Source organism: Varroa destructor, unplaced genomic scaffold (assembly GCF_002443255.2).
Source record: "Varroa destructor unplaced genomic scaffold, Vdes_3.0 BEIS01000006.1, whole genome shotgun sequence".
In the NCBI taxonomy this organism is placed as follows: Eukaryota; Metazoa; Arthropoda; class Arachnida; order Mesostigmata; family Varroidae; genus Varroa; species Varroa destructor.
In genome coordinates, this window is record NW_019211459.1 from 28,143,914 (window position 1) to 28,157,445 (window position 13,532).

Sequence of the window (13,532 nt, forward strand, 5' to 3'; positions counted from 1 at the left end):
ATCAGACACTTCGGTCAACTTACCCATCCCTTTTATTTCTTAAAATATTTAGTTTCGTATGACCGATTTACTGTAAAACAGTTGCCTAATGCACTCCATGCTCATGACCAGATAATTCCGGGCAGATTGAAACAGCATTCGGCGTTGTTAAGTGTTTTTTCGTTCCTAACATCTCGATATTATGGCTTCTAAGTGTGTAAGCTGATCATATATGAAACAATATTTGGTCAGCCTCACCCCTAATATATATATATATATATAATAACTAACAAAGAACACGATTGTAATGGATTGCTCATCCCCAGTCGGAGATGGAAGTTGGCGAAGTAACAGAACTATATAATATATATGTCACAGTACATGGATAGCATGGTAGTATACTAGGAACGGCCATACCGGAACAACGCGATCGGGCTGGAAAACAATGTGTTACGCTTTTATTACGAACGTAACAGGAGTTAATAAAAGGAGAGGCCATGACGGCGTATACATATACGTATATACTACATGCCACTAAGTAATAAACGAGAGCTTAAATGAGGATGACATGTTCCTCGCCTCTGTGGAGCAGATTAAATTAAAATTATTAAATCTATTTTATACTTATCAAATTGACGGAAGCCAATTTTGTTACTAATCGTCATTATAAATACACTGAATTTTGTATGGTGCAACTTATTAATAAATTATTAACTACAATTGTATACAGAAGAGCATTATTGCTTGGCGGTAACAGTCAAAAGAAAAAAAAAGAGAGCCAGCTGCTTTGGCGGAAAAACCCCCGACAGAACGAAAAATTTTGGCATAACAAATAGAAACTTTGGAAATTTTCAACGATAGGGTAGTCAGGAAAGTGTGCCCAAAGGTGTAACATTTTCTGTATGACTAGATTTATTGAACTGTTTCTTTCCATTTCTTTTCAGCTTAAGTGCTCAATGAAAAATACTTTATAGATGTACACATCACTACCAGCGATCACCGACCTGGGGTTGGTGACCGCCTAATACGTTATTCTTCAGGTAAGCTGTGCGTTATACATGGTTTAACTCTGCTGTAAGAAGTAAAATAATACCATCATTTTGAGTCTTGACTATCAGAAATACGCCTAAGTATTTTACTTTATGATAAGATATAACATAACCAAATATTGGATTATCTGGAACTATTTCGTCGGGTCAAAAGTTTTGAAGCTAAGTTTTGTCAGAGGACGACATCTGAACGGGAATTGAAAGGTTTAAGATCATAGAAGAGGTCTTCCTGAAGTGCAAGTTATGAAATAAAAATACTAAGGCTGAGAAAGAAACGCAAAAAACGAGTTTCTCACGAATTGAACACAAGATAGATGAAACCACGTGTCCTATATCGTAGGCCAGCTAAATACCTGCCAGGAACGCTTCGAGAAGCTTTTGTGATAAGAGCAACTTGTCCTTCTCTGTTGGGGTCCCGGGATATAATTACCTTCTGCGTGGCTTTCAGCTTCCCAATTTGATTGCGATGGTAGTAAATTATCATTTTACTAATGAACTGTTTGTTTAGTGTTTTAACCAATCTTCAGTATGTTCTAGCAGCGGTCTTATTTTTGAGAAACGTATTTCATCTCGGAATATTGATTTTCAGCACCAGATGATATTTTTACTTCTAAACACATTATTCTGTAATGACTATCAATCCGCGTATAGTTGTAAATGTGATGTAGATATTTACAAAATGTGGTGTGTAGTTAAAAAATTGAATAACGTTTAACTACAGACTTTTCAACCTAATAACCGTTTCTGCAATTGTAATGCGTCCACCAAGACACGAGGCCGGTTGCACTGGCTTTTTTTGCATTCAGCATTGGGCACGACACCGAATGCGTATAACCTTCTATTTCACAAAAGTGCGACTCTCTGTCTATGCGATGCAAGTACCTCAAAGGACATATTTAGCAAAGGAGAGCTAGCTTTCCGCGTTACTTAATCCAAAATGTATGGAATCCAAGCCTGTACTGGCCGCATATTCATAGTTACTATGGCAACGCACTCAAAGGTACGCATGAATTTCTCAGAGACCTGTACCCAGTGTCCGTATTTAGAGTTGAAAAGCGACATCTCCATGGAAACAATAGAATACAAAAAAGCTGGAGACTAATGTCTGCAGCGTCAAATCTTGGCCGCCGTAGCTTTAATGTAAAAATTGCCCTTTCGTGGCAGATTATCAAAAAAAGCCCAATGGTCTAGACTTTAAAAAAAAAACGACATAAAATTTATTCGATTGGCTAAAAAAATTATGAAATGAATTTATTTAAAATAAATTCAGCCATTTCGCTTTCCAGGTGCAGCAGTATATAGAGCTCAATTTGAATTTGGAAGGAACCGTGCCTGTTATGTGGGCCCTCATCCACTTGTTTTTGTTGTCATTGGCCAATCTTATGATTAAAGGCCCACATATTTCCATTACATTCATCTACAGAGAATATAAAACTCTGTTCTTGCCGCGTGTGGTTTTGAAATACGCGAATTCCATTGGCAGTTTCTTTTTCAGGCTAAGCTGGAGGCACTTCTGTATAATTTGGCCCGTTGGCACAACCGTGTCCTTGTCAATAGTGTTCAACCAGACAGATATGCGAGCCCCTTCAGGTTTCCATGTTACGTAGACTCCGTTGACGTGCGACGAATATTTTCCGAGCTCATATCCACCGATGCAGATGAGACAAAGATCGAGCCAAACTTCATCAACCCGTGGCGCAGACCATGCTTGACCGACGCTCCATTTTCCGCCCTAAGTAAACGAAAACAAAAACAAAACAATGTCATGTCACGTCAGCTCAGAATATTTCCACACCTAGAGAGGAATAAAGCCACCAAACTCCCATTATTGTTGACATCATACTGCCGGCGAGCATTGTTTCGATGGCTTTAATTGACTGCTTCAGCACTAGCTAAAGCATGCTACATAATCCAGTTTCGAACCTAAATCATTTCACGGGTAAATAGGCAAACAAGTTACTGCTGCATTATTACGGGGACATTATTGGCCTGACCCCACCTAACACCACTATTCAGGGAATAATTTGCCAAAAACCAGGGACGTCAAAAACCCTTTTTCTTTCATTCGGAGCTGAAATTAAGTAAATGCACTCATAAAATTTTCAGCTACTACAGTATTACATAATAATAATACAGTGGCTTCTTATTGTACATTTTCCGTTGAAGATTTTAGTGACAGTGTCCGTCAGTTTTACGTCTTTTCGTTACTTCTGACGTAACTTATGGAACTTAGGTGCACCAACCGGTTCTGCGAATCCGAAGAACAATTCCGCCTTAAGCAATTCAGTTGAAGTGAATATTTGTAACTTTAAATCGAGACTATAGGATCGATCGGTGGATACCGGGTTCTGCTAGACACATAGGTATGTGAGACTGACCCCCAATGTCGGAACTTCCTATGGTAACCGCATAATTAATTTGCTTTCAACTACTAAACAAGGCTATACAAAGAAAAAACGTCAGATTTCTTAAATAACAATAGTTCCACCTAGGTTTTGTTTCAAAAAGTCGGCTTATAATTGTCTAGGTTCTCATCTAGCCCTTTCAGTAATGCGGGTAATTTTAGCAAAACGTATCCAGAGGTGTAGGGTATGGAAAAGAAGATATTTACAAGAGAAATTTTACGTGCGTTGAACGCACAAGGATGCTTAGAGGACTTGATAAAAGCAAAAAAAAAAGAGTATTTTATACAGTCACTTTCGTGTTGACTGTTTTCTAAAGATTTACGACCAGCCAACCTAAAATTTACTTTTAAAATAAATGTATTTTTAAAATAAAATAAAATTTATTTAAAAAGAATGTTCTGTGTAATACGCTAGCTAACTAATTTAAACAATTCATGACAACAACGAGAAAGCATCTCTTAGTTTCGCTGAACGATGTATAAAATTTTTAATAGGCAGAATTGTAAGGCGATCGTAAAGCAAATGTTATTGACATATAGCATATTGTGTTGAAAGAGATAGTAAAAAGCTACACTGACAAACATTTAGCTTCTTTACTTTCTTGTGAACCACCGACCACCAACACCAACATGAACGACTAACATCGGCATCTTCTAGCCGCATAATTTCGGATGGGTTTATAATATCTATATTGAAATACCTGATATATTTTTTTCGAAGATGTTATATTTTTTAATCGGGTAGTAGAAGACAATAGTTCAGAGTGAAAACGAGATCTGCCACGCACCGAATAGCATACGATATCACGGGCAAATAAAAAGCCTTGTCTAAAACATTCAGAGCAGAATCAGTGATGTTCTTGTTAAAATCATACCAACTATCGAACATTTAGGTTTTGCTGTTTTCGCATATAATAAGCCCATGCTTGTCGGACTACCTCAGTTACAAGCTTTTTCTAAACCGCTATTGCCGTCGACTAAGGGCGTCCACGTTAAGCAATCTTCCGTTAACATAAATAGGTAAATAATAACACACAATTATATTTTACCGTTTTATTTGCAGGGTCCTCCCATTCGGGTCTTATTCCTTTCTTAAACAGATTATAAGTATAATGACGGAATGCTGAGGGTTCCAGCAGAACGTTGAACAGCTGCCAGAAGCCATGAACGGTTGAAAAATTTTGAATTCGTTCCAGGGCCTTGTGCCAGTCTTTTTCAGGCTGCAATTCATAACCAATTAATAATAATCATATAATATTATAGCGAAAGAAGTTTCACAAATAGGCAAACCTATTTTCCTAAGAGAACAAATACGCTAATTCTTAGCCTGTAGAAGTCATGTAACTTTTGCTGGCAGGGCTATATCGAACAAGTACAAAAATATGAATTGCTGATTCATAAACCGGTCAACTTACATCGGTGATCCAAAATGTCCAACTATACTCTAGCGGGTAAGTTTGATTGGTGTCTCTTTTCCATCGGCTTAACGCGCTGTGCTCAGTTCTACGGACCGGGTGTTTGGCCGTCGAAGCTTTCTTCCTTTTCTTATCTCCTGCGTTTTCCTTATCATCATCTAAAGGTGTGCATTGAAACTGCTTAACTTGTTGGTCTAAAGCATTTGCATCGTATGTAGATACACGTTTCGCAATCGTTGTAGTCTATTTTAATAGAAGCCTACATTATACCGTAATAAATCGGTCCTTTAAGGATATAAAGGTATTTTCTTAAAAAGCAGCTGATTTCATGCTAGACTTTCCATTTAGCTATCGATATGACCTCCCATTAAATATAATCAATAAAATCTTGGCTGTAACCTTTAGTCGAGACCCAAACCAAAATGAGCTTTTCGAGATAACTTTACAGTTTACCCTTTGCCCTTTGTGCGACGCAAATCAACAGGCCAACGTGGACTCTATCTGAACTAGCGTAGAGTTAGTTAATGTAATTGCATGTTGCAATGAAATCAATTTCATACGAATTCACCTGAAAGAGGTCGGTGCGTTGTTCGATAGCCATGTAAGAACAGCGAGATGCCGCCGTTAACATCGAGATACTGATTTGGACTTTTAAAAAAATCGTTCGATATCGCTTTGTTCGGCGCCACGAGAGAGTTTATCGGACATACTGCGTAATATCTGAGAATCGGCCTAAGTACATCCTGCTATGTGTTTATGACTCAATCATAACTCGGAGGCAGCTCTCAAAACGAATTCAGGTTAGACATAAATTTGTCATTATGCACTCAGCTATTCTAGAACCAGATGCAGCGTACAGACCGATGCTGTTAAAGTAAGCAACCAAACCCATTTCGCTCTCGCATAGATAAATTTTCTTCTTTGAGATCATCGTTTCGAACATCCAGGTAAGGTGCGTTAAAGGTCATAGACAATGACTACGACGGTTTAATATGAGAATGTACGTGTCATGCCGATCCTCAAACATAAATTTATCTAGTTTCAATCGATGCTGCCCTTGTGTCTGACCGGGGCAAGCGCGATTGGACCGGGGCTGATTACGAGGAAATTCGCAGTAAAATGCGTACGTAGTAAAATAATTCACTACAAGAATCGACCATTATTACCGACGGGTTCTGCCAAAATATTGAATTGTTTACATTGTCTAGACAAAGGTTGATAAAATAAAAGCTCATTTGAATATTCGTGTTTCAAGAACAAGAATGATGTACCTGATATTAGGTTGGCAGAATCCTGACCCGAGATGTGGGCAGGTCCTAACAAATTGATGATTAACCCTGAAGCTTCATCCGAGGAATTGGGCGTCACACCGACAGCACTGGAACATTCTCCATGATTGTTCAGCATCTCTAGCAGGGAAGTTTCTGATGGCAGCTTGGAAGGCATTTTTCTACCAAATATTTATTACACACAATTTAGTACAGGTCGAATCAAGCTTTCCAACACGATGTCAATGATCCTACCAAGATTGAAACGTAGACGCGTGATCTACTGGCAAAGCGGAACCAGCTCACGTATTTATGCGAAAGCGCAGACGACAACATGTGATGACTGTACATTGCAAAAGAGTGCTTTAGGAACATAGCAGCACACGAAGTGGTGGCCAATGGTCTGATTGTATGCAACACGTGACTGTGGTATCATGGCCATGCGAAATAGGGTGACGGATATCACCAACGCATGTTCGTGATAGTTGAGGGCCAAGTTCTACTGCTCCTGTTGGATTTTTTAGTTTGGCGATTCGGTAGAACGTTGCAGTCTATTGGAGCGATATGAAGGACATGTGGAGGATATGAAGAACTGCGTGCTGTGCTTCATCTTAAAGCACTGCCATTTACTTGCAAATGACATTTTTTCTTACCAATGCTCGCTATGCATTTCCTGCATGAATCAGCTTATTTTCTAGTCAGATTTTTCTGTGTCACGAACTGCGCAAGGAACCTATCTTCTTATTGAATCAAATAGACCCATATATAATTTGCTACTATCTTCAGAATATACCATATTGATTTTCAAGAACAGTTAACAGGACAGAAAAAAGTAAGTCTGTTGAAAAGAGAAGTGGTTATGAACAAGTCTGTCTACTAACACATTCCTTCCATAGTGGCTGAGTGGCATCTTACTACAGAAGTATTAGAGGTATGTGCTACAAGCTTTTTGTATAGAATCCTTCGCAGTCGCTACATAGTGTGCAGATCTACTTGACAAAGCCACACTGAAATTGAGCGATGCAATATATTCGAATCGTTCTCGAGGAGGCCTAATGGTAACGTAACGTCATATTTACATGTTAATGTACTATAGCAATATGGAACATAAGTCCGTTCCCATCTGGGACTTAGACCGCATCGGGTTGACATATGCGCGGCTTTATTCAGAACTTTTTTCCTTCACTATCCACCAAAAACATACCTCTAAATGGCGTCTGACCACCCCGTACTAGATTCCGCGCCTTACTGCATTAGTTACCTAAAAACCTCTCCTAATAGAGCGTACATGTCCCCGTGAGGTAGTGCAGTGGGGTACACTTTCGTCTTAACAGTTAGCCGTCTTAACTAATGCCTAACGCCTAAAGTACCAGACATGAAAAGTATGAAAAACATTTCAGTAGACCGTATATAATATAACAATGGGGGCATTGTTATATTAAGTAGGCTTATGAGAAGTTTTGACAAGTTGTGGTTGTCAAGGCAACGCAAACCATAACAGCGAGTTTCAGGTGTATTGGTACTGTTAAACTTGAAGGCCTGTGGTGTAGGTCTGCCAATCAACAGTCTTGTGACTCTCTAGTGTCCCGCTATAGTAAACCATGCTCATATTGGCATCATACGGCAACCTCCTGCTCGACCCTGAAGTCCTTGTTTGCCCAATATTATACACCTGTCAGATCTCGTTACATTTCACATAGGATAACTGTTTTCGTTGTTTTTTGATCCTTCTGCTCCATATATCGAGTTTCCTAATCAAACTTGTCCGAGTATTCAGTGGTTTTCCGCTGCGTCTGGTGATTCGATGTTCAATTAGGTTAACGTTAAGCTGGAGGTTGTCTGATTGTCAGCAGCCTCTGTTGCCCAAGACAGGTCGGTTAAGAAAAAAGTATATGGTAGAAAGGCTGCTTGATTAAGAACAGTACGCCAGACGCTATTGAACATCAATAGTAGCGTTGACAATTGATATAACTAGGCCTATAATGCCCTTCATAGTACGCTAGCAAGCGACTCGATGGTTTAGCACAAATTCATTCACACTTTGAAACACGGCTCACCGCACCGATAATGGGACCACTAATCCTGTAGTTTTCCGGCACCCTCGTCTCACATAATCTGATTTCTTTCGTAACTCTCCCACTGAAACACGCTTATTTTAGATCGTCCGGTTCCTTCCGGCAATCTCACGAGGCACAATATCATTTTCATTGTGCTTTAATGTACCCAGATGGGTTTCCTCTGGTGTCTATAGGTACCATTATGTGATTTTAGTAATGCTCTTGCGTGATGTAGTCTAATGCGATACAGATTTATTTCGTTTATGCTGCTCTTAACCTTTCAAGGCACCACTCTTACGCTTTTCAATTGAGGAAGTCAGTCTATCGCCACCTCCTCGACATTTCTTCTGAGTCGACTATCTACGTTTTTATGCATAGACATAAGCTGCCGTTGTGTTATTGTGCCAAGTCAACCGAAGGCTGACGCTGTAACAAAAACCGCACCGTGTAACATTATCCGTCAGCGCCCAAAAGTTTCCCTATTACTAACGAGGCACCAGGAGTTGCATTTACGCATTGATATCTTCTGCCTTCGCCTGAAACTCCTTCCGCCACCTTTTCTATCGGCGGTTCAGGCTTTGCTCAGTGAAAAAGAAGCCTATGACCAACACGGCAAATCGATTGGTTACCCCGATCACGTGGTTCGGGTGTTAGTAAATTATTAACTAAGAAGCAATTGCTTCTCTAGGAGTATTACTGCCCATTCCATCACATGGCTAACCCTTAGCATCTACTTTCCATATATTAAATAATTTCGCAGTAAGAATCATGCTTGCTCATTACTACCTCTATTTGTGTGTGAGCAATGACTTACAACTCATGCATATGACTGATATGATTTCCGTCGTCGTTACTGCCATGTGAGCAGTGGCATTACCATAAACGGTTTTCCTTTAAACTCGCTCATATCCAACCATTTCCTGACGTCGTCGAACATTCATACTATTACACAAGAATGAGCAGGCCTTTCACGATTAACGAAAAGTGGCAGAATGGCGGTTTACAGAAATAGGACGTGAACAGGCACTATTTCCTAATGTGTGGGCCATTGTTTTATTGTTCTAGATGCCATAGAACATCGCGGAGCTCCTTGAAGAGCACCGGCCATGATGTTTTGGCTTCTTTGTTCTTGTACCTTTAGTTATAACTATGGCAAAAAATCCGACCTGCCTTCATTTCTGATAGTTGACAGTACACCAATAAACTTTGCTGCTTTAAGTGAATTAGACATCCAGACAACGTGAATTCATCATGGTCTCAGGCGGGCAAATGATTCAGATCGGTTTCGTTTGGCGTACTGAGGACGAGATAGGTAGTATCCATAAATGCCACGAGCAACGTCGTGGAGCTCGTTAGAAACCGTTCGAGTCGGGTCTGGCAATGGAGTTAATCATTTTGTTTGAATAGTATCCACTTTTGAATTGTGTATTTAACAGCCACCAGAGATTCGCACACACGGCATATCCCATCGGCGCTCTGCGTGAACTTTTTTTGTTATGTCAAATAAAAAAACCTATTAAAAAGTTTTGTTTTGATTTTCTATTTTCTTTTGAACGCCATACATTTATCGAATGCCTAGAAATTTTCTAGAGTGGTTTTCAGCCATTTCTACGGTTGCTACACTCGCTTTACTTTGTGTGTATGGTGTGGTCTATTAGTAAATATTCAGCGGTCTCCATTCGGTTTAGAATCGATTAAATATCTGCACGTTTACTCTACTGTGTAGATTTACAATCAGCGAATAACCTTCCTGACAATTTTCGAGAAGACTAGGACGTACTAAACTGAAAATCGACGAAATAAGTCGAAGGCATCACCCGCCGTCTCTAAGGATTACCTTCTTAGTCTCTAAGGATGCTCTTGCCGTTTTACTCGGAGCTTCCCATGACATCTTATTCCGTTATTGTCGAAGACCATCTCTGGCGGGTTGAGAACATAGACATATATGGGAGTCTTCCTATAAAATATTATTTTTCGCCCGGATACGCTCCCACGTAGCTGAAGCCCGATGACAAAAAGGTATCGTCGCAAGAGAAATTAAGCAGAAATTAAGAAAGCGAAATTCCAATTGTGACAAATGTATGGTAGATTTGTGGAAAGCCATTTCCGTCACGTAGTTGTCCATTTTTGAAAGAAATTCCATTTTTTACATTTAGGCATCCTGAAAAAACGCCAAAAAGCCTGCGTTGACTGAATGACTGGCAAAAGTACTTTAAGTCATGGACTCGATAAAAGTAATATCGTGACGGCACGGTTATACCTATTTAATCATGTGATTCTTTGAAACAGCAATACTGGGTTCGGAAACTACCCTAGATTCAGCTAACACCATTTCTGTAGGGAGCAACAATCGTATTCAGTCTTAAAATCTGCTTAAAATGCCTCTAGGAAGTCAATAATTTTATTTTTTTCCTATTTGCTCGTATTTTCCACTTAAACTATGAAATATAATATATATAACATAAACATCTTAAATAAAAAGATCAGATAAAATAGCTTAACAACAAGATGCTCCTTGATTATTTACTTGCAAATAGGCCACCTCTTTCCATGAAACGAAGTATGATTTAAGGGACGAATAGATCGACCTACAGGACGCAGCTTTTGCGTTAGTTTTTTCATATTTACTTCTTCAATGTGCGATTAACTGCCGCTTTGATAATCTAAGCAAGCATTTTATACATTTATTTTTACTATGGATGCTTTAAATTAAAGCAGAACGTTGACAAGCTTAGCGACACCTAGGCGTATGGTCTAACCGTCGTTTGAAACTTACGCACCCGACACGTATACTATACTGCAACTGAGTATTTCGACTTCTTCCATTTACTATGTTAAATACTTCAGCGAAGCGTTTTTTTTTTCAGTGTGATTCCTACAGCATGCTAATGTTCTTTGTATGATTGTGCTGAGATACGGATGTGAAGGGGGTTCGCTAAAGAAGTCCAGAATCTATGAACGAGGAAAACAACGAGCTTGGGCCGAAGGCAGCATTGTGGTTGGCTTCAACTTGGGTGCCGGAATATTTCGAAAGCCTCCCTCGCGCTCCTCCCCTCGTCAGGGAGAACAACCTTCATCATCATCAGCATAATCATCGTTATCATGATTATTGCCATCGTCGCTGTGCCCTGTGGTACTAACAGGATTTGTAGCTCGATAGCCGCTACTGAAATTGTAGGTTATATCACATTTTATTTGGCGGTGCGCGGAAGTGTTGTCTGTCGGCCTTTCTGCATGTGGAATAGCACATTGTACTGTTCATCACGTCGAGCTACCGAGTGTTGAAGCTGCTCCATATCGCTGAACGAACTATACAAGATTAAACTAGTTGTGAAATGGAGAACGGCCACGGATATCGTTTATTTATGGCAGTCCATCTCTTGCGAATATCTGCGCAAGGGCACTCCACCTAGGTGAGTAACAACGAAGCCGTCACGGGCAAAACTAGAGCCGGCACAGCGCTTCCTAGCAGCACCAATACAAGCAATGTGTGTGCATCCACTACTGAGATAATACGACGGTTGAAAATGCTCTCACAGTGAATGTCGAAGGGTTTCTTAAGATTCGGCAAGGAACGAGGTGGTTATGAAGCGCTAATAGATGAATAGGGCAGCTGGAACTCGTCATGGCTAGTCAAGGCATCGCATTCAAATTCCAAACTGTTCAAAAACACGTCACAAAGTAGGAGGGAGCTGCGTTCGACTGTCTATACCGCTAACAACGCTGTTCGAAGCTAAATTTTTTACAGTAAATAAGTTAATGTTGCCGAAAAGTTTAACCGTAACTAATAAAAATGAGTTGCGCTTGCGTCAAATGATACATGCACGTTACAACGATGTAATGGGCACTGGAACTCGTTCAGACCGGTTGTTACTTTTTTCTAGTTATTAGCTGTAAATGGGCATAGACAGGATTTACCGCTACAGCGTACGATATCGTTCTCTACCGTTCAAGCTATTAGATATTATTATAAGTAATAAATAGACTAAAAAGAGTTGCAGTCATAGGTGTACAGGATCCTACAATCGAAACTAGACTTATCTATAACCATTAAGAGCAGTCGATGAGATATTTACCCAGTGATTTTTATATAGCATTCATATTTAATAACATTTTATTTCGCATACACATCCTCTATCTATCACACATTTTCTAGATATTAATAGAATAGTAAAAATTGAAACTAATTAAACAAACTAAACATAGTTTCTACACTAAATTCTGACGCCGACTCTTATCTTGGTCTTCACTGTGTTGACAACCAACCGTTCATGAAAGACCTGTGTACCGCCTCCCCTCCCCTCTGCACGCGGTGTATCTGTTGACTTGCCACGGGTGCGTGCCGTGACTTATTTACCGCACCTTCTATATTATTCGAAGAGCAGTAATATAATAATTCATTAGCGGGGCTACTTAAGAATTTTCACACATGGTTGATTTTGATCGAGGATATTTCTGCGCTCACACTAGATATATACATGTGTTTTTTTTTTTTATGGGAAAGGTGCTTCCCTCTGATTTTTAGCGATAGCACATTTCACGTCATTGTCGCTAGGAAAGCATCTTTAAACTACTATGGAGGGAAAGGCTAAGACATGTGGTGCAGTGCCTACTCACCACCAACGTAGGAACATTTCGGCCATTAAGCTCAGTTCAGGTATCCAAGTTCATCTTCTTCCGTCTGTTGGCATAGGTTAGGTACAGCCTTATGACCACATTATCGTCACTCTATAACCACAACATTGTCGTTACCATAGATTATCCTGTACTAAATTTCAATGGTTTTCGTGCTTTTGTAACTCTATATGGACTCACAGTAGGATGATGAAAAGAGCTCACGCAAGAGTAGCGGACTCTAATGGTCAGACTCATACAAAAAAAAGCGGTCGCAAAAGGAGTTGGCTTAGTAAAATATCGAAATGTGCAGTTGACAATCTAACCCAAAAATTAAAAACGGTGCGTAACGCACCGAGGAGACAGGATCATTTTAACCGCGTTACAAGTAGACCTATGCGCAACGACTTCTCAGCTGAGTCAGAGGATGCAAAGCTCGGAGTCAATGAGCCCATAAAAACTCTCGTAGTATTCAAATCAAGTGATTTTAGTTGTCATAAATTAGTTGAAAAAATGTCGGCTAAACTCTGTATAGAAGCATGTACGTTTTAAACGAGCTAAATGATTTGAAAGTTGAATATTTAAAAACTCAGAAAAGGTTTGTTGCATCTTGAGAATCTGGGTGATAAGGCTTAACACGTCTACAGGCTTTCCGGCAAAAAACTCCATACCTTGTCCAATCTAGTAGGGCAAATATCCCGTAAAAAGTAACGTAATGAATAAATAACAGTTGAATTCATATATAT

General features: G+C 39.6%; 2 protein-coding genes across 9 annotated transcripts in view; one reads left to right on the forward strand and one right to left on the reverse strand.

The window, feature by feature from the left end:
- Window positions 1–2,244: 2,244 nt before the first annotated feature.
- Window positions 2,245–6,437, reverse strand: LOC111252843 (uncharacterized). Its single transcript, XM_022811376.2, has 4 exons — window positions 6,119–6,437; window positions 4,848–5,005; window positions 4,482–4,652; window positions 2,245–2,760 (listed from the first exon to the last, which is right to left on the reverse strand). Exons 1-4 carry the CDS (start codon window positions 6,291–6,293, stop codon window positions 2,446–2,448), a joined length of 819 nt encoding a protein of 272 aa, XP_022667111.1. The 5' UTR covers window positions 6,294–6,437; the 3' UTR covers window positions 2,245–2,445.
- A 99-nt stretch (window positions 6,438–6,536) lies between these two features.
- Window positions 6,537–13,532, forward strand: part of LOC111252840 (uncharacterized) — an 11,219-nt gene continuing 4,223 nt past the window's right edge. The window contains exons 1-3 of one of the 8 annotated variants that reach the window (XM_086993516.1): window positions 6,537–6,947; window positions 11,040–11,585; window positions 12,677–12,829. In XM_086993516.1, coding sequence (XP_086849642.1) covers window positions 12,748–12,829 — 82 coding nt within the window. In that variant the 5' untranslated portion in view covers window positions 6,537–6,947; window positions 11,040–11,585; window positions 12,677–12,747. Of the gene's footprint in view, window positions 6,948–7,090; window positions 11,586–12,676; window positions 12,830–12,917; window positions 13,328–13,360; window positions 13,385–13,532 lie in introns of those variants that run through there. The other 7 variants (XM_022811371.2, XM_022811369.2, XM_086993518.1 and 4 more) reach the window with 7 other exon arrangements.

Bases quoted from the DNA above. Each gene is read 5' to 3' on its own strand.
- LOC111252843 (XM_022811376.2), bottom strand. From the start codon at position 6,293: ATGCCTTCCAAGCTGCCATCAGAAACTTCCCTGCTAGAGATGCTGAAC. The intron at 4,653-4,847 runs GTAAGTTGACCG...TATGAATTGCAG, and splicing joins GGACATTTTGGATCACCGAT to CCTGAAAAAGACTGGCACAA. The intron at 2,761-4,481 runs GTAAAATATAAT...TCGTTTACTTAG, and splicing joins AGGACCCTGCAAATAAAACG to GGCGGAAAATGGAGCGTCGG.